This window comes from Lottia gigantea, assembly GCF_000327385.1.
Source record: "Lottia gigantea unplaced genomic scaffold LOTGIsca_99, whole genome shotgun sequence".
NCBI classification, from domain to species: Eukaryota; Metazoa; Mollusca; class Gastropoda; family Lottiidae; genus Lottia; species Lottia gigantea.
In genome coordinates, this window is record NW_008711185.1 from 260,580 (window position 1) to 282,611 (window position 22,032).

General features: G+C 31.3%; 2 protein-coding genes across 2 annotated transcripts; one reads left to right on the forward strand and one right to left on the reverse strand.

Annotated features, from left to right (window-relative positions):
* Positions 1-746: 746 nt before the first annotated feature.
* LOTGIDRAFT_237223 (hypothetical protein) lies at positions 747-11,762 on the forward strand (the record flags this gene model as incomplete). Its single annotated transcript, XM_009069120.1, has 6 exons — positions 747-802; positions 2,774-2,992; positions 7,357-7,504; positions 7,850-8,060; positions 8,512-8,622; positions 10,848-11,762. 6 exons carry the CDS (start codon positions 747-749, stop codon positions 11,396-11,398), a joined length of 1,296 nt encoding a protein of 431 aa, XP_009067368.1. The 3' UTR covers positions 11,399-11,762.
* A 5,437-nt stretch (positions 11,763-17,199) lies between these two features.
* Positions 17,200-21,096, reverse strand: LOTGIDRAFT_237224 (hypothetical protein). Its single transcript, XM_009069121.1, has 8 exons — positions 21,030-21,096; positions 20,364-20,429; positions 20,112-20,180; positions 19,510-19,578; positions 19,079-19,173; positions 18,588-18,687; positions 18,341-18,478; positions 17,200-17,486 (listed from the first exon to the last, which is right to left on the reverse strand). Exons 2-8 carry the CDS (start codon positions 20,427-20,429, stop codon positions 17,214-17,216), a joined length of 810 nt encoding a protein of 269 aa, XP_009067369.1. The 5' UTR covers positions 21,030-21,096; the 3' UTR covers positions 17,200-17,213.
* Positions 21,097-22,032: the final 936 nt, after the last annotated feature.

A 22,032-nucleotide genomic window follows, 5' to 3' on the forward strand; every position in this document is an offset into this window, starting at 1 on the left:
ATTAAATAGTTTTAAACAGTGATTGTCTAAAATGTAGTCATTTCCAGTGCATTATTAACATTTTCATATGCAGTTATTGCCAATGAAGATCATGTTATCAAAACTGTAAATGAGAATGTTAACGCCCTCAAAGAATTTAAACTGCCACTGCAATAAACTCAGCTAATGACTGGGGTTTTTTTTAGGCTAATTTTTCAAACTTGCTTCTGAAAATAGATATTTAAGGAGATTTTTAAGCATGAAAAATTAATTGACTGTATCACTTTAACAATAACAATAATCTATTTATTTATTTATTTATTTAAATCAATTCTGGTAGAACTCATCTTTGTTAAAAATAGATCAGTCTATTAATAGTATACTATATGAAATGTGAGAGATTAACAGTAGAAAGTGTTTCAAACTAAGGTACTGAATAAATGTTATGCTTAATGTAATAGAATTTCTTGTATGGCGTAGACACTTACATAAGTTTTATCAGCACCATCCTGGTCTCAAGACAGCTGTGGTTCCTGTAATTCCAGAAAAACTTGACAGGATTATGACTTCACTGGTATCAGTAATTGATATGTTATGATTTAGTCAATTCTGGAATTACACTTGCAGGAATCAATTATGACAGAAAACGGTGCCTATAAAAGCTGAGTGTACTATGATATACATGAAAATACATGAAAACCATTTTTGAATGGCTTTAAGATAAATATAAATAAATTTCTGTGTTATTTTAGTTTATTGATCATCTAATGGCTGGTATAGAAGATATTGTTGGCAGATCTGGACATAATTCTTTAAGAGACAAGTAAGTAGATTTCTTCTGTAGAAAAAAAGCAAGAAAATTCTTTCTCCATTGTGGAGTTTCAATATCAGTTTTTTTTTTATTATTCTTCTATTTGTAGAAAATCATGCATTCTAAGTGTAAGTTGTTTGGACATGCTGCCAGGGCTGTAAATACGATCTTTTTTTCTATGAGACCAAAATCCTTTTCGGCAAGCGTAGAGAGGAGAATAATTTTTTATTTATTTAGCCTGTTTTGTTTCAGTCTAATTAAAATTAGGAAAAACCAGAGTTTCGTTCCTTTATTTTTTTTAGCTTTTATTTCTGTTAGGGTCTAACGACGGCCTTCTTGAACATTCATCTAATTAACCTTTTGACCTAATCTGTTAAACATAGCGTCACAAAGCACCAGAGAATAGAAATCTGATTGGTTAAGGCAGATGTCATCAAGTTAGTGAAAAGATTAATTAAGAGGGTCGACGTTAGACCCTAACTGAACAGCTAATAATAAAAGTAGCAATAGTTTGGTCTAATTTTTATTAGACTGATTTTGTTTTTTTGTCAAATTCGCTGTGAAGCAGGCCTTATTTGCCTGAATGAGGTTATGGCCAAGTGGGAAAATTGGGTGCAGACTCTAGTAAGGTCTTATTATATACCTATGAGATTTTTTGACCAGATATTTTCATTTCCAACCTGAATTTTTTTTTTCTTCATCATTTCATGCTGTTTGAAGTAATATGTTGTCATGAAATTTTGAATTTTTTATATTTTTTTAAAGCTTATAATTGCCATGGTTTGACACCAGTCATGGCTGATTAGCTACTCTGAAGTGTTTGGCTGTGAATTTGGTTACTAGGACATAAAAAGAATTCTCATAAATTTATCTTTTGAAATTTGGTTGCTCACTTTTAATCTTGAAACACGAATGTTGCTACGTAAAAATCTCTAATTCCGATTCTTAAGACCCCTGGATTAGTCAATTGTGATTAATTAAAACTGTTGCTAGGCAACATTCTCAATTAACAGTTTTTCATTTGGATAAAATGATAAATGTTCAAGTTACATTTGAGTAGGCAAGGAATAAATATATGATTGGATATTGACAATAATACATGCTGTTACGATAACAGATAACATTTTATTGTGATGGAACTATCAGGAATTATGGAATTTTCTTCAAGAGTTATTTAAAAATTTCATTGGAGTCAAAAATGTAAAGAATTTTTACCATAGAGATTGGAATTTTTTTATGTTATTAACTAACTGGATATAATTCTAATATAATAATAAAATATTTTCACTGTTAAAAAAGATAGTGCTCAATACTTCAATTGTAGAGTGATATAGAAATATCATTGTTAAAATAGTGCTCAATTCTTCAATTGCAGTGTGATATAGAAATACCATTGTTAAAATAGTGCTCAATACTTCAATTGTAGAGTGATATAGAAATACCATTGTTAAAATAGTGCTCAATACTTCAATTGTAGAGTGATATAGAAATACCATTGTTAAAATAGTGCTCAATACATCAATTTTAGAGTGATATAGAAATATTTAAACAGAACCTGAAACATGTTGTTGTTACTCAGAGTTTCACACTATTTGATCTTCAGACAACTTGCCTATTTTAGCCTGCTTCCCTACTGAAGTTGGTATAAATACCTGATAGCATTTAACTATTGTTTAACTTTAAAACATAAACAAGAGTGGTCAATTTTTTTCTAATTTGAAATGAAATAAAATGGATAGTTTTCTTGGTGTTAATAAAATAAGAGAGCAATTTTCAGCCTAATGCTATGGTATATTCATGTGATTTTAGATTACAGAATTTTTTTGTAGTTATACTATATTTTTGATAGCTGATATTCCAATTCACAATTCAGGCCAGGAATGAATATTTCTGAAAAATTCCACACACATTGTTATTTATGACTATTTATGATTTTGATTTTTCAACAAAATGTCAACCTTTTTTTTTTATTTTATTTTTCAGATTTGAGCATTACAATACGAAATATATCAAACCATTTTTATTGAGAGAGAAGCCCATGACAAGAGAAACTAAGATATTTAAAGTTTTTACAGAAATTAACATGCAGGACGCTTTAGACCATATTGCTCAGCACGGCCATTTTAAAAAATCACCTTCAGTGTCTAGAGAGCCATCATTAGCTCAAGTTATACGATCTTATTCAACAACATCACTTTGTCCGTAAGTTATTTATTTACATATATTTTTGCCATAGTTGAAATTTGCAACAATTGACAAGAACTAATGATATTGGGTCTAGTTCATAATGAACATGATTTTTAGAAAAATTTCATAAGATCATGGATGGTTAGTGTACTAAAAACTCAATTTAAAAAAAAGGATACTGAACACTTAGATACATTATTCTGTTATAATGTAAATGTTATAAATCACATTCAAACAAAACAAAAGGATTAGAATTGACTTTGATTTTAATCTGCTCTAAGCCTAATGTCAGGAAGAAGACACAGTTCATGTTTCACTAATTTCTATGTCATGTAGCCATTAAAGGATTTAAAGGGAAACTGTTTGCAATCATATAACACAAAAATTACATTAATTTTTCAAATCAAATTATCAAATCTGGAAATTCTGTTTGATCATCTGATTTGATAATCTGATTGGATTATCTGATTGGATCATCTGATTTGATCATCTGATTTGATCCACTCATTTGATTAACGGTATCTGATTTGATCCACTGATTCTCAATATTGAAACTTTATTTGAACCACAGAACTGATCGTCTGATTTGATCCACCGATTTCATTGTTTCTTTAATCCACTGATTTCAACGTTCTCTTTGATCATCTGATTTGATCATTTGATTTGATCATCTGATTTGATCATCTGATTTGATCCACTCGTTTGATTAACGGTATCTAATTTGATCCACTGATTCACTATATTGAAACTTTATTTGAACCACAGAACTGATCGTCTGATTTGATCCACCGATTTCATTGTTTCTTTGATCCGCTGATTTCAACGTTCTCTTTGATCATCTGATTTGATCATTTGATTTGATCATCTGATTTGATCATCTGATTTTCCTTTTGAAATGATCCTCTTAACTTGAAAAAAGCATCATGAATGAGCTCCCGATTTTGAAAGAGTTAGATTTAACCCAAGCTTAAGTGTATAAGATGTTATTAATGATAAGTAAGGATTAAATGTTTGAATATATTACTACTGGTATATACAAAAATATATTTTAAGTTTTCAGAGATATTATATGTATAAAAACTAAGATCAATATTTAACACATATTTTTTTTTAATCTAGAATATCATGATGACTGTTTATGACGTAAATGGCAATTGGGAATTTTCTTGAAACATATTAATAGAAAAAAAGACACATATAAAAACCATCATAATTCTTAAATTCACTTAGAAACCTATTTGTTTGATAGAGTTCACGAACTTTAATTTACTGTACTTTTATGTCATCATGGTGGAAATGTCAATTGCTCTTTTCATCTATTCTTTTGAAACACTTTTAAACTATTACTATTCTAAAATTTTCTTTTAAACCTAAATAGAGTTGACTCTTTTTTAAACCTAAATAGAGTTGACTCTTTGAATACTGAGTGTAAATGAAATAAAACATCATATACTCTAAAATCTAAGTAATATCACTGAAAGTGTATGGTAACAGTGGCTTTACGGGCTTGGGTATATATTGTCTATAATTAAGTGGCCAGTAGACCGTCCAGTAGGGTTGAAGGGTTAAAGAAGGAAAAGAGATACTTGTTTGTCTCGTGAAAATTTCCATTGCTCTTTTCATATATGTTCATAGAAGAACTTTTATTTTGATCCTGAAATTTCTAATACATTAATTAGTATATATGATAATAAGTAGGCAATAAGTACTAATAGCACCTACTCACTAACACTAGGTACTCACTTGTAAACCTAACTAACTTATTAGTATAAGTGGCATGTAAAGATATACTTTAAGTGATGTTGATAGAAGTCAACAGCTTCTCAGACCACAGGTCACAGATATGTGTGACAACTTTCCCACTGTATTCTTATAAATAAGATAATGATTGGAATTATGTAGTATAAGAGGTGAAGAATCCTATAAACAATCAACTTACTTGTGATATCATGCCCACTCATTTTAATATCATCAAGATTCATGTATAGGGTGTTTTGACACCCAATATCTATGAAATTTATGACTCTGGGGTTTATAACCATGAAATTTGGTGCCCATGATAATAAGCATTTCTTAGTACTAAATTAATAAGAACTAAGTAAGTAATCACAATGTAAAAATCTATCTACCTATCCAAAATACAAACGTCATGGTCCAAAAGCCGACACAATGAATGGATTGAAACGTAAAAGTCCATTTAGAATGGAGTTAAATGGTGTCAACAATAACTGTATCCCCTTTTCTAATCCCCTTCCTTCAAACAAGACTGGATAATGACAATTCAATAAGTGAGATTGTCAAGTATTTTTTTATTTTTGACATCCAGTATTACAGAGACAAATAAGTTGATTAAAATTTACCATAAATACCAATAGATAGAATATCCATTAATACCTGATGTTCCCACCTACAGTTCGGTTTTGTATTTAGTATTCAAACAAGACTGGATAATAACAATAAGTGAGATCGTCAAGTATCTTTTTATTTTTGACATCCAGTATTAGATAGACAAATAAGTTGAAAATATCAATAGAAAGAATATCCATTAATACCTGATGTTCCCACCTACAGTTCAGTGTAGTATTTAATATTGATTATTGGATACAATGTGGATTAAAGGAGTGGGCTAAACTACGTATAACTACTATAACTGACTTAACTATGACACATGTGTGACTTCAGTATTCTTCATTGTATTACGTATTCACAACTCAGTCTTTCGTGTATTAGTTAAACTAACTGATGATGACATTGTAAATAGTACAGATTGTGGTTTTTTGTTGTCTACATCAAATTTTTAATTTAAAAACGCTTTCCAATGATTCCAAAGTAAGTTTTATTATTATTTTTGAACAATTAGTAATATTTGATTATTTAGTAAGTAAGTAAATTTTAAGTAAGTAAATTTTAAGTTAGTAAACTGTTTAAGGTTTGTGTAATTCATTCTTAGACTCACAATAAAAGTAAAAGATAATCAGTTCATCCTTTTCAATTAAACCACTGATTTGATCATCGGATTTGATTCAATGATTCAATCATCTGACTTGATCAACTGATTGAATGATCTGATTTGATCCACTGATTGAATGATCTGATTTGATCCAATGATTGAATGATCTGACATAATCTACTGATTGAAATATCTGATGTGATCCACTGATTCAATCATCTGATTTGATCCAATGATTGAATGATCTGACATAATCTACTGATTGAATGATCTGATTTGATCCACTGATTCAACCATGTGGGTAGTGATCCTTGATTTGTTAACCACTGAGTTGATCATCGGATTTGATCCACTGATCTGATTGTCTTCTTTGTGTTTCCGATGTGATTATCTGATTTGAATCACTGATTCAGTCATCTGTGTAGTGATCCTTAATTTCATCCAGTGATTTGATCATCTGATTTGATCATCTGATTTGATCATCTGATTATGCTAGGGTTTGAACTAACCAATACTGATTTGATCAAGCATATTATGCTTTCATCCACTAAGTTTATCATCAAGTCATTATGACTTTTAAAAGCAGGGTTAGTGATTTAGTGATGTGGTAAATCTAGACTGCCATGACTTCATAATGATATAGGGCTCAATTAAAACCTATTGGAAATAGCTGAGCTGTGTGCTACAGACAATGCACATGAAAGATCCCTTCAATAGTTGGAAAGACAAAAAGAGCAGGCAAATGCCACTGTCCTGGCAAATTATCCCTCATTGTACTACTTGGTGTTGCCTACTTCATTAGCCCAGAAGGAGCTAAAAGTAGAACGTAAAACTCCATTCATTTCATTTCATTTCATCAAAAGTTTATCGACAGATCTTTATTTTGATATTATTGTATTATTATTCTACATAAATTATCTGAACTAATTATTTTCATATATAATTATAATCATTAATATCATTGTTAATTACTCTTAAATCAATTAATATCACTCTGAGATATAATGTTTTTGATTTCATTTTATTAGTATTAGTGTTTAGTAAAATAGTGAATTGATTGGACCACAAAATCCACAAGAATGAAGCCATCATGAAAATTAATGATATTACAATAACAGGCAGATCTCAGTCCAAATGAATCCTGGTTCTTTATAAGATGTCATTTGCTTGGTTACATCGAGCATATGGCGACTGTGGGTTCCGATCTCGAGTAGTGTGTGAAAGTCTGATGACCTTAAATAAGTCATCTTCATTATTCCAGTCAACCCAGCTATAAATGGGTACGGATAATCCAGGAAAGATCAATGCCAGCTGGTGTTGAAAAGAAAGAAAGGATCCTAAACTGTGAACTTTGTAAAGTTTCTAATTAATTGTCTTGAAATGTCACAATTTTAATCGACTTTTCTCATTTTTTCTGATTTAATTTCAGATCTTCTCAAGGTGATGCAGGAACTATTGTAGATCATAAAACAGTGTTAGATATGCAGGCTGTAGATGTATATTATAGTAAAAAGATGGCTGACGATAGTCGAATACATCATATTCTAGAAGATGCTATGTTTAAACCTAGAAAAACTGTAAGTTACATTCTGATGCTGTTTTAAAACATTTAGGAAGTCTAAGGAGGTTTTCAAGCTTTTGAAGACACATGGTTCCTGCTATTCCGAGAAAAACTAAGTAATAGTAGTTTCCACAGCTCATTGTCTATATTTTGTGCTCTAAAATCCATGGGTATCCAGAATTATCCACTTTTCGGTATTTTTTAAAGAATTATAAGATTTCTTTACATTTGTAGTACTTCTGAAGACTATTTACATATATTCAAGACCCAAATCAACCTACAAAAATGCAAACCTGTTCCTTTAAATGCAATATTTTTTATTGTTTCCTGTGTAGGACTACTATAATTTTTCTGTTTGTAGTTTGTGAAAGAAAGTCAGTACCAAGTATCAGAAGTTAACAATCACCCACCATTTAAACATAAAGAAAGATTACAGCTTCGCAGACTCATCAGTCAATCCTGCAGAACCAAACCAAATCAAAATGGCGTCATAGTTCACAATTCATTTGATGATCAGAAACCTACAAAGGCTGTCAGTTTTAATAAATTTCCCATTGGAGAACCTATTAAAGGTGAGAAAGGATAGCTTAAACCAGTTTTTCTTCAAGAAGTTAAGAATGCATGTCTAAAGGTGCACTTTGTTGCAGATGAATCTTTGGCTTTCATGAGTTATCTCCCATTAGTCTTCAAATTTTTGGTAAATTAATATTTTGATGATTTTAAATGCCTTGATTTCAAAATATGATTGAGTTTAGCAACTCATGTAATGGTAGATTACATCTGAATGATTCTGTTTAGTGCACACAAATCAATAAATCCATATTTTACATTATAAAGTTCAATAGAACACTGGAAGCTACATGAAGAGTTGTTCCCCTTCTTCTCTCAAACTCTTCTATGTTTATGAATGAGTGGAGGTAGAAAATTGATTTTCCTTATAGTTGAACTGTTTCACAATGAAGATCATTCCTAATTTAGAAAAAGAAGGAAGTATTGTTAAAAGTGTGGGTATGTTTGTTTCAGAAACTGATGAAGAAGGTGTAAATTCAGCCCCTAATTCACCAGATTGTGAGAATTCACCAGTCAAATTTACTCTGGGGCCATCTGAATTAAAATCAACTGAAGTACTTCAAAGTGAGTAACCTGTTTATTTATCACTTAACAAAAGTTTATTGACCTTTATTGATTCAACCAGTTTTGTATTAGGATTGGTTGTATTGTCAAACATGTTCTTTATGAAAAAACTGACTTGTGAGTGATATTCTTACTGACACAGAGTTTTATTAGGGGGACACACCCATATATTGATATGATGAGGATATTTAACTTCATAAATGTAGGCTACTTATATAATAGCAAAAGACCGAAAGACAGTTATATTGAGGATGGGCCTACTGTTTTGAAATTAAATTTAATCATATTTTTATGTACACAAATTAAGGCCTATTTAAATCCATATAATCTAGGAGGTCTTCTAGAATAAACTGGTTTGGTTTAGTGTTGCCTACTGTAGTGTAGCCTACCATTATCTAGTTTATTGATCAGCCTTATACACTGAAAGAATCTCTTGATTTAATATAGTCCAGGATTCAATCCTGGCATAGGTCGCAATGATACCATCTGATTTTTCAACTCAGTTTGGCCAGTTTCACCTTGTCAGTTATGCAGGTCTAGGGCTGACATGGGAAAATCCTATAGTCGTTTGTATGGGACAATAAATCGAGGCCCCTTGTCCTACAGGCTGTGCACGTTCAAGATCAATCAACAGTTGGAAATTGAAAAAGAGTAAGCTAATGCTGCTGCCCTGGCATAATTACCCTGCTCACCCTGTACACCACACTACACAAAAAGGTGCAGAAAAGTAGGACTCATTTCATTTGGATTACTTCAGAAATAGTAAAGAGGTTTTCTAGCTTTTTTTATGTGTATTTGGGGCATCAATTTGTACCATTCCAATTTGCTGTCAGATGTCTGTGTGGTTCCTGTAATTATAGAAATTCTATGATGTACTTATAAAAGACAGCTCATAATATATAATAACCACTGTCATAGTGACCTCATAAAATGCTTAGATCTAGTGGAATTGCAATAACCAGAGACAACTGAATATTAGCAAGTTGCAAATCAATGCTATCAGTGTCTGTAATACAATTAAGAAATTAGAATCCCTTTAGGATTGAAAACTTTGTAGGTGTAGTTGCCTTTTTTTCAGATAATTATGATTGTTCATCATATTTCATACAATTTTGATACTGATAAAGCCAAACTAGTTCTGGCTATGTTTTAGATCTCCAGTACACATCGGTAAAAGTAACAAAGACAATTGGGTCATTAGTTACAGAACTTAGAAGTTAGAACTGCTTTAAAGGAACCTCTTAGAACGGACATAAAAATTATTATCTTGAACTTGATCAACAAGTGGATATATTCATCAGTTGAACTTACCAGGTGCCATGATTAAAAAATAGCATCTCTATATAAGACAATCTATCCATTAACCTGTATAATTATTGAAACACGCTTCTAAGCATGTTTCAAAATTACTTAGTGTAATGAATTATTACTTAGTGTTATAGATTTATTGGATTATAGAAGGATTCTGTTGACACCAAGTCTACTGATGAACAAAGGCTCATTTTGGCCAGGTCATACTAAGAGGTCTTATAGGCTACCTTTAAATAGTGTAATTTGATTTAAATAATGTAATAACTTTTATGTCCCACAGTGACAATAAATTATAAGATGACTGCCTTATTTCTACATCCATTTGACAAATGAATAAGATAAAAAACGCAAGACAATTTATTGTTGTTGGGTTTAGCATATCATAAAATAGACATTATTTTATTTTAATGTCTATGAAGATTTTATTAGAGGAATGTGAACACAAATGCATATTCAACTACTGGCTATAAGACACATATTTCAGGATGATTCTTGGTAAAGTTCTAATTTTCACATGTGCTTGTGCTTTTTTGAGATTCTAGATATTATTTGGAATGGAGATGGATTAATTAAGGGATACCTTTGAATGGACTCTCTTGTTTCACTTTTGATGTCAAATTTTTGACCCTCAAGAATGTTCTACTTATGGAAGCTGTGAATGGATTTGGATCTATTTCTTTATTTCGATAGTCTTGATAGGATTATGCTAAGTTTAAAAAAACATGAATTTTATTGATTTCTATGAAAATTTGAGAGAGAATTGATCTTGTAATGTTGTTTTCCAATAATTTCAATGGAGGAAATAATCCACGTTTCACCATGTGGTAAAATGAAATGGGACGAAACGGGAAGGAAAGTGGTGAAATGGGAATAAATTGGGGGTGATAAAGGAATAAACTAAACCACCATTATAGCAACACCACCACCAACTAACCACTCTTCAGTGTTTGAAGTATTTCAATCCTCCATTAGTGATAATCATGAGAAGGAAAACGACACATTACCTCCTCCTCCTTGGAAACAAAATAATGATGAAAATGAACCAATCACAGCCCATGTTTCCAATGCAATGTCCGATAAAGCTAATAATGATTTGCAATCATGTCATCATGACAACAAATGTATTCCGTCAACTCATTCTGTGATCATTCCAAGTGAATATGGTGATGAACTGCCCAAAAGTTCAGGACTTCCAGGAAGTGCTTCTGATTCCGTTCTACCTAAACACTGGCAACCAATAGAAATGCAGACACTGCCTAAGAAGCGTTCTATGGTGGATGCTGAAGCATTAATGGATGAAATAGCATTTCAACATGAGGTTTCATCACGAGTGCAAAAGTGGCTAGAAAATAGCAACAGTGATGTTGATCCTGGAGATCAGAAAATGGAGGATGTTGAACCATGTGATAATGATATTGACAATGATGATCAATATGATTCAGATATCGAAACTAGCCATCTATGATCAAAATTAATAGAATTTAGGAATTTATTAAAAATGATTCTTTCAAGAATTTATATTTGTTACATTAAGAATATAAAAGACAAAAAAATGCTATTTACTATGGCTAAGTTTTAGCTAATTGCTTTGACTTTTTTTTAGGAGCATCATTGTTTAACTTTGATCTCAAACTTGTTGCAAAATGCTATGTATCATTTTATGTTTTTATCAAACATGGTTTTATGCCATATATCATGGGTGACGGGTTGAAATATGACGGGAAATTACTTTTCAAGAAAAACGCAAAAAAATAATTTGAGTACTCCGACCTATTCAACCAATAACTTGTATAATAGTATAGTATACGAGGTTTTTCGTTTTCATCCGCAGAAAAAGGAACATTGAACCTCGTAAAATATTATGTTTTATGAGGTTTTAAATCTGACTGTTTATATGCGTGTTATTTACAATCAAGATAAGAATAAGAGGTTTTGATCACAAGTCAAAATGACCAAATATGGCATACATGTGGTTTCAAGCAGTCACCCATGTCATCTTTTATATTTATTTTGCAAGCTTTTTAGCTTACAGTTTGCTTTGCAATTTTAAACTTATGTAATACTTATAAAAAGATCAGATTTATTAACATCAATATTTTCATTGTTCATTTAGGTGAGATAATATAATCAAGGAGGTCAAAGTTCATTTATTCATATTATGTGACATACAAATTATCAATCTTGTGCAAAGTCAATGTTATGTTATCTATTATGATGTCATCAAAATGTTCATGCCACATTTGTCAAGTGAGTGAAGGAAATGTTTTATATTCAGACATTTCAGTAATCAAATCAGACATTAAAGACAATGTAAAGAGGTTTCCTAATTTTTTTATGTGTATCCCTGACACTGATAGCATGAATTTGAACCATTCTTATTTTCAATCAGACATCTGTGGTTCCTGCAATTCCACTAAAACTGATTGTTCAAATTGATGGTATCAGTGTCCCCGAAACACATACAAATATAGATTGTACATCTTTACATTCCCTTAAAGTTTGTCAAAATATGTCTCTGAAAAATCATATTTAGACCTGAAGTAGGCTACATGACAGCCTTGATGCATTGCGAAGCTTTTAACATTTTCATTTACTGAGTCATATCTGTTGCAAGTAGTATTTTGCAACTATTTTTATTGAAATGTTGCTATTTTCATGCATTATGCAATAGTTTTGCCTTGATCAAAATGTAACGGATTAGTCCACTATATTGGAATACAGAGCATGTAAATCTGTCCACATTTGGTATTAGTATTAATATTATTAATGCGTAATTTGAATGTGTAGTTTATATCTAGTTCTTACAACGAATTTTGAATGATTTACTATAGAAACAGGGTTGTTAAAAGGATACTACCTCTAAGAATCTACATAAAACTTAAAGTCTCGAATTTCAAAATGTGTTTCAAAATTACTTAGTTTAATGAATTATTACTTAATTTTATGGATTTATCGAGTTGTAGAGAGATTCTGTTGTATAATTATGACACCAAGTGCCAAATTTCAATTTTTGGTCATCATAAGAGGTAGTATACCTTTGATATGCCTCTATTGTCAGTCATGTTTACCGGTAGCTAGGACATTATGCTAAAGACGGTCCTAAATAAATCAGAGCGCAAAGTTCTTTGTAAATAAAAATGATAAAAGGTATCTAAGTATAGTTTTGTTCAATGGGCAAAAAAGAAAATTACAAGCATCCATGATGAAACAGAAACAGAAATTTCAGGCAGCCATTTTGAATTGTGCTGACTTGACCTTGTTTGGTTTTCTTTATTGAAGAGTTCAAGTGTTAGCTGGGTGCAGAACATTATATTTCAACACAATGTTTGTGATGGTTCATTACAATTTTCACATAAGATTGAACCAAAGTGCCTTATTCACAGTATTCAATTAATATAGCATGATCAATTACAAATCATGTTTAATCAAAGTAAAAAAAACATACAAAGGTTAAAATAACAGGGTTTCTGTTCAGTTATATTCACCAATCATGTCTTGCTGGAGTTACAAAATGTGTGTTTATGATTGATAGTTAAGGGTCAATTTTGTAATGATTTCTTTAGTCATGACATTTTTATATAAATAAATTGAAATATCACATTATGTGACAGCCAAGGTTGTGATCTTTTTTATGGTACTGATTTAAAAAAAGATTTAAAGCAAAAAATTAGAAACAGGGTCATTACAAATATTTTGGATATGAAATCATGCTAACTTATGTCATTGAATACAATCATATCATCCATGACACACAATCATTTCCATTATTATCATTAATTTTCATGATAGTGCTTGAATTTTATTTCAGATGTAATGAATTGCGTCATTTATTTTTAGTGATTTTAATTTGAAGATCAAATATTTTTGAATATTCACCAAGATTTTTGTAAATATTTTGTTCAGAATAATTTTTTTTTGATTAGGTTATTTATCTTATTGGATCAATGGTTATAATTTATTAAGCATTACTTGTTATTCATACTTATATCAAATGCAATAATATTGGAAGTTCATTAAAGGGACAGATGCACCATTTTAAGTCTTCAAATCCATGTGTGTCCAGAATTATCCACGTTCGTCTTTTTATGAGACACTGCCATTTATAAAAAATAATTTGTGGAATTACAGAAACCATGGATATCAATTCCCAATACACATACACAATTTAGGAAACCTCTTTATAATCCCTTCAAGTTTCCTTTAAAATTTATCCAAACAAACCCACAGAAATATGTCATCATTTGGGCACAGTATGATCATTTATTCAATGACACTATGAATTAGCAAACATTACATTTCGTGTCATCATGCCTCTATTTCTAAATTATAGGACTTGAGTGTGCAATTTTCTGTATCATTATGAGAAGGGTTATTGAAAATGATCAGTTTAGTTATAACATGTGTGAATTATGTTTATTTATGTACATTATTATATTATTATAACATTAAAAATATAAATTTTCTAAACCATCAACGTAGATACATTATCTGTGGTTATAATGTACATAAATTAAATTATATATAATTATAACATTATCATTATAAATTTTTAAATTTACGTACATACACTATCACAAGAGTTGTCTTCCAGTTTTATGCATTACTTTAAGTTATCACCAAAGACTTAGTTTTTATGAATAGCAAAATATATACCATTGTTTAGCGCATTAACTAAGGTTTCTAGCCTATTATATTCATTTGGGTAAAGTTTTTATCAGTGGATTTCTTATCTCTATACAGACATCTGTGTATTGAGAAACATAAAACTCAACCAGATCATAATGCTACTGTGACAAATATTACATGAATTGAAAGGTATTTGTGATATCATTGTCATATCGTGGTCAAGTTTTTCTGGAATAGGAGAAATCAGCTTAGCCGTGATATACTAAAAATAGAACATATCTATGTCTTGAGTAGGACAATTGGTAGGACAAACCACTCTTACAACTCTTAACATTTTGCATCATATGATTGCATCCTTGTAAAACTCGGTTTTGGAGTGTTCACCTGTATTATTTGAATTATTAAATGAATATTCTTCAGGGCTGTTCATTTATTTTTTTGTCAACTGGACATTTTTCAAGGACCTGTGAAATCTTTTTGTAAAAGAACCAGTGCTTTCATGGAGACTCGTCTCAAAACAATTCTAAGAGGGCTGAATGACAAGTGAAAAAAAATGTAATTTTATCATGTTTTTTAATTTTATGTGTATACCTGCTTAAATTTTGCAACCACTTCAGTGAATTTTATCAAAATGCCTACAGTGATTCTTAAATTTGATTGTGATCAATTTTATTTTTTACTGTGTTTTTTCCAGTGTAAATATTGAATGTAAAATATTTATAATAAAATATAAATTATAGAACTTTGTTTTTATTTAGTTTCTTCTGCAACATTAGTCATACCGGCATTTGCGCATAAAGCAATCTGTACTAAAAAATCAAGGCACTATTATATGTATTTTTAATGTGGAAAATAAAAAAACACAAGGGGTATATTATGGTATAACTCACTTCTTTTATAACAAAGCACATAACGTTTCAACACAATTTACACGTTTTGTCATCAGATGTCGTTCAAATCTTATGTGCAATGAGAGCCTTTTTGCAATTGCCCTGAAATCCATATTTAAATGATGAAAAACTGGGGCCCTTAAAGCCATTTGCTCATAAAAGACTGCAGAGATGAGTGATCAAGGAATACAGTTTTCTAATTATTGATAAAACTCATTGGTGTAGAAATTGCTTCCCTTGAGTCGATCTGATGTAGATCTGAATGTCTTGTTTAAGTTTATCTGTTCTAGGTTCTTAATATATTAAACCAATCAAATACTGAGGTTAAAACAAGATTTACTATGAACAAGTGAGGTCCAAATTAGCTTGAACATGACATCTGGAAGAATTCTGTAAGATCATAGATGACAAGTGGAATATCCATTGTAAAAACATGAAATATGAGTTATATACATTTACATTAGTTAAAATATCTACGTCCAAGGATAGTTCTATTTGAATATTATGACAACACAGTACTTACTTTACATGACGTCATTTGCTATGTCGAGCAAATGGCTGTGGATTTTTATCTCAATCGGCGTGTGGAAGTCTAATGACCTTGAATAACGCAAGGCATGATAATCTCCACTCATAATTCCAGTCAACCCAGCTGTAAATGAGCATGGATAATCCAGAAAGATCAATGCCAAGAGGTTTGGTCAAGAGCCAGCTGGTAGAAAGTATCCTTAACTGTGAACCAAAGTTATTATCCTTGTAAAAAATAGTTGTTTCTGTCTTTCTGGCCACAAAAAGATCAGATTGCCATAAAGCTGAATATATTTATTCTAATAGGTAACCAATAAATAGGTACATGTATATCTAATATATATATTTCTAAAATATCACAGTATTAAGATCAATTACATAATGAAAGCTGACACGCTCGTACAAAAATGTGTCTTGAATAAAATTATAACACGTTGGATACCATAAGAATCTAAGGTACCGTCACTGATGGTATTTATGTTAAAAAAATGCTCAACTCTATTGCTGGGGCTGCAAGCATGTTTTATCACCCGATCGTGGCGAATCTTAAAATTGCTCAAAACATTCGCTGCTTATGTCGTTGAAAAATTCGCTGCGATTTTAATCGTTGTGATCAGGCGAAAAAATACGCTCAACTGCCTCAAGCTTTCTAGTTTCAGTATATCATCAACCTTTTTGAAATTTCATGTCAGCTTTAACTAAAAAGATTCACAACATTAAAGCACTTCATGCCAGGATTAGGAACATTATATTCTTAAGTATTTTTTGAATATTATTTATAAGATTATTTGAATAAGATTTAAAAATCTATAAAGGTGCAAAATTCTCACATTAAAAAATCAACTGTGCATTTCAAACACAAATCAAATTGAGACAAACTTATATTGACTAAATAGTTATTCATGAGACATTGATATGATTAACTTAATTACTCATTGGTTAGAATGGGTGCACATTATATTCCCAATTATACAGTATATATAGTTCCTTGTTGAGAAATATATTTATCATGAGACAGCTTAAAACTTATTCTGAAATAATTGTTATCCTAATTTTTAGTAAAATTTTAATAAATTATTAACATCAATGTCATTAATGCTGATACAAGATGGACAAGACTTTGGTCATTCCTGATATTTGGCAAAAATTCTTGAATATCATTATCAAAATTCTGCAGACAACATTCTTGGTTTCTTTGCAAACATGCATGAGTCTGCTTCTGGTAAGAATGTATGCTTAACTATAGTTTTGAACGTAAGCAGATCGTTCTAGAGTGTAATAGCCAGTTGGGGCTGGTGATCCACCACTCATATGTAATGGAGGTGCACCAGAAGGGTAGTTATGAGAACTATTATTTATGTTGGCTGGGTAACCTGAGCTACCTGGGTAACCACGCTCCTCTTGGTATGTTTTATCTCTGATATATGGCATAGGTGGATGGCTTGTGGCATAGGTTGAATTCATGTAGTCTGACCTTGCTCTAGCAGGAATCAGTCCTTTACTTTTGTCCTGAAAAACGATTTTTAAAACATTTTACATTTTTAACCCAATTTTTCTTCAAAAGCAAGTTTTGACAGGCAATAAAGTTTATACAAATTCAAACAGAGAGAGAGAGCTAATTATGAGGTAAACTTTGTACTTTAAATTTCACAAAATCTTTAAGAAATAAAAAAATTGAGGATTTTTCAATTTTCAATTTTTCCATGCAGAAAGCATTACAATGAAATGGATTTGCTTGAACTGCAAATATGATTTTGACAGGCAGGTTTGGAAAATTAACCAATTATAATTTACAGTTATCTCCCCTGATACCTCTATTCTGTAACTGAAATATGGTCTCACATTTCAAACATAAAATGCAAGGTGGCGCTCAACTGGAGAATTCTGCACGTTAGGGATTTATGGAATCAACAGAACTTTCAATAAAACAAGTTGGAACAGAGTTCGGTGTTCCATGTGTGCCGAAAAAATAGTTGGTGCAGACAGAATTCAAAATGGCGGAGGAGATAGAAGGAAAAATTTTGAATGTGACATATCCACTTCCGTACAGTTTAATTGGGGACAGGATTAGAAATGACAAAACCTGTTCAGAACTTTTCAATCGAGCGCCACCCCAGATTTCACAGAATACTGCTACTCAATTGAACCCAATTAACATTAGCAGTCACTCTATTGACCACATGTTTACAGGGTATATACAAAAGCAGCCTGTTTTCCGTGATTTTAAAGCCCCCACAGCAGGCACTAGTAATATGATGTGGAATTTTGGGGTAGGCCTGTATGACATCTTATTCTTCGACACTCAGTGTTCAAAGGGGTATTTGCTCCTGAAAATTTCAACTCTAGCTCACATGTTCACATACCTCCATCATCCTAGCTTGAATTTCAATTGGACCATAAAGATGTGGATGTAATGGTCTAGCTTGTGTAAATAAACCACCAAGAGCAGCGTAACCTTGGTGACCACCAGCTGCTAGTTTGACAGATCTATCAGTTCGGACCTGGAAAACAACAGCAATACATAAATTTTCAATGAACACAGAACCTGTAGATATATGTGAACAGGCTGTATTTTGAAATATTAATATCATGATATGAAACAAGACTTACAGTGTTCAAGACATTCAGAGCTTGATTTTTATCATGTTCATACGGGAAAGCACTTAAAATATATTCTTCACCTAATTTAGTTTCATTGTCAGTTAAAACTCTGAAAAAATAAAAAAAAATGTTAGAATTTTTTATTATCTAATTTAAAGGGACAAGTGCGCCATTCCTTTTAACAATCAAAATCTTTGTCTCAGAAACGGGAATGTTTTCTCTAAGCCAATCAGTAATAGCGTTCAAAGTTCACTGTTGACATGACAATTGATATATGTGCGTCCAGAATTATGTGCATTTGAAACTTTTTCGTGAGACACTACCATATATAGAAAAGACATCTATAGAAATAGGAGTTTACTGCATTTAACATAAAATTGAGGTGCACGCTAGGCTGTATCCTTCTGAGCTTTCCAAATTAACTTTAATTTTTCCAACTGTGAATACAAAACTTTGCAAAAATATTTTATACCTGTGGTGTTAAAAAAACCAATACCTACCTTTTGATACATTCTAAAATGTCTATCTTATCTTTATGGATACTGACTGCACCAATAACTTCTTTGGCTTCTTTACATGTCATAGACTCTAATCTCTATAAATATATACATAAAAGAACTGCATCTAATAAGTAATGCTTCTGACAATCTGTTTAAGTGCTTCCTTTATTATTTTTCCTGTGGGTGATACAACTTTAATGTCCATTAAAAATATTCAACCAATCAAATGCTCCGAAACATAAATAATTAACAATGATGTGTTAGGAATTCTGGGATATGCGTATAAAATAGTAACTGATAGCTTTCGAAAGGCTTTTGAGTTCAAGTTTAAATTTGAATTTCCACTAAAAGATATTGTGCTTACACCTGATGAGTTTTTTAACCTTTCCAGAATAAAATATGGCTCATAATGGTTATTTAATAATACTTACAGATTCTAAAATTTTAATAGCTTGAATCTTATGTGGAGCACATCCTATACATTTTAATATTTCAGCTGCCTAGAAACAGATATGTTATAATTTTTCATTCAGTTGCGTAAAATATTCAAATCCTGTGTTCATACAGCTTTTCATCAACATCTCAAATTACAAAACGACTTGAATCCTGCGCATAAACCTTTCATTTTTAAATGGAGATTTTCTAAACCTTTGATGTGAATCACTGTTAGCATCAATTTTTACCATTTCAATTTTCAGTCAGATGTCTGTAGTTCCTGCAATTCCACTAAATCTAAGCGTTTGATGACATGACTATCACAAAGTCTGCTTATATAATGTCCCTTTGCAACAGAGTCAACATAAAATATTATGTTGAATTGGAATTGCAGAACCCACAGATATCTGATTGAAAATTGAAATAGTGCAAATTGATGTTACCAGTGTCTCCAATACCCACTAAAATTTTAGAATTCTCTAAACCTCTGATTCTAGTTTTCCTATCTAAAAGACAACACTTCTCAATTAAAACTTTTAGTAGGCATAAAGTTTAAGATTGTGGTGGATTTCATATCAAAAACTAAATGACTTTTTACCTGTGCAGCACATACTGTACCATTTGATTCAAATAAAATTTCTAACTTTCTTCTTGAAGAATCAGTTTCCTACAAAAAAATATCAAAAATCATCAATTGTTATCTTTACAGTAGCCTACTTGTAATTAAAACAGTCTGGTATAAACTCAATATGTTAGTGTCAGCATTTAAAGTGACAGGTAGGCCATTTTTTTGACCAACCATACTTTAGTCGTAGAAACTGGAATTTCAGTTCTAGTGTTCACAGCTCACCGTCGAAATTTGAGCCTTCAAATCTATGAGTGTCCAGACATGTAAGCAATTTTTTTTCCCAATCATACTTTAGTCTTAGAAACTGGGATTTTTGAGCTGAGCTAATCAGTAATAGTGTTCAAAGCTCACTGTTAAAATTTGAGCCTTCACATCCATGTGTGGCCAGAATTATCTGTGTTTGAATGTTAAAATGAAGACTCGTAAATTTAAGATACCCTGTATTCTATGATAAAAGATATTATAGAAATAGTGAGTAAAATTCCTTATTTGAAGTATTTTTGAAAAGATTATGTGACTTTCGTACATTTCTAGTACTTCTGAAGACTATCTACATATTATATTCAACACTAAAATCAACCTTCCAAAATAGCACACCTGTCCCTTTAAAAAGTGTCATTTTATCAGTAACCAGTGAAGTGAAAATAAGTCTTCCAAAACCTCAAAATTAATCTCATTCTCAGGCCATCTCTGCTGGCAGCACCTACTACTCTCTGACTACAATGTTTTATTAGTTGAATATTGGATATCGTTTCTGTTTGAATTGAAATATCAATTACAAAATACTACTGAAAGAGTCATGTAGTAAGATAGGCTATTGTGTTTGGGTTGATGAAAATGAAGACATTCTAATGCAATGGCATACAGTTGAAAATTTTTTTTGAATATTCTAATGAGAGAAAAAATTCAAAGTTCGACCAATAATGTAGACAGAGAGTAGATCACCAGAACAGCGGTTTCAATGGGCAGGGCTAGACCAAAAACAAAAGTAGAGAATGTTTACCTTGGAAACGTACGATATATAAGTTGCTAAACTTACCTGATTCAACATGTTTATTAGTCGATGAAATTCATTTTCATACATAGGTTGAACAGCCATATTTCAATGTATATTTGAACGTAATTTTAAACGTCCAACGCCACAAAAAAGAAATAGTTTAGAAAGAACAATGGGTACCTTCGCAACAAGAGACAAGTTTGTTTACAGTTTAATGCGCATGTCCGGGATTTTAAGAGGAAAACTTTTCACTACCGAAGATAATCCGAAAAGTTCTTATAACTATTCGGTAACCATTTCTTTGACGGTAATCATAAGGTTGACAAAAATTGTGCTGGATTTGAAATAGAAATCAATTTCGAGTATATTGGGTAGAATGACATTATCAGAAAACAGTTTTTATGGCACGAACTCTAACATTTAATAAGGAAGAATTAGTGTTTCAATTTAACTTTTGCAAAACAATAGAAGAAAAAATCAATGCAAAGACAATGCTGGTTGTTAACGTCTCAGCACACAAAAACAATAGGCCTACTATTGCTACTTATAGCACATTATTTGAGTTAAAGGCACTGTTTGAATAGGGAATGCTTTTTATTCAAGGCGTCCTTTTAAATTCATATCCTGTAATCGAGGTTAAGTGTTCTTTCTGCAGAACGACAAGAAAGAACGACATTAGAGCAACAAGATCTCGTCAAGTTAAGCGCACCGATTGATTGGAAATCTTGCCATTTTCGAATATATAGAAAGGCGGAGAATAGCCTAGATCTAATGCAATTTTGGAAACGAAAATAGAATATTTTTATTCATTTTTATGACCCGGATATGGGACGGGGATATGGCACCCCCAATACGCCTCTGAGCTCATATTACATCCCATAAGAAAAAGATAGA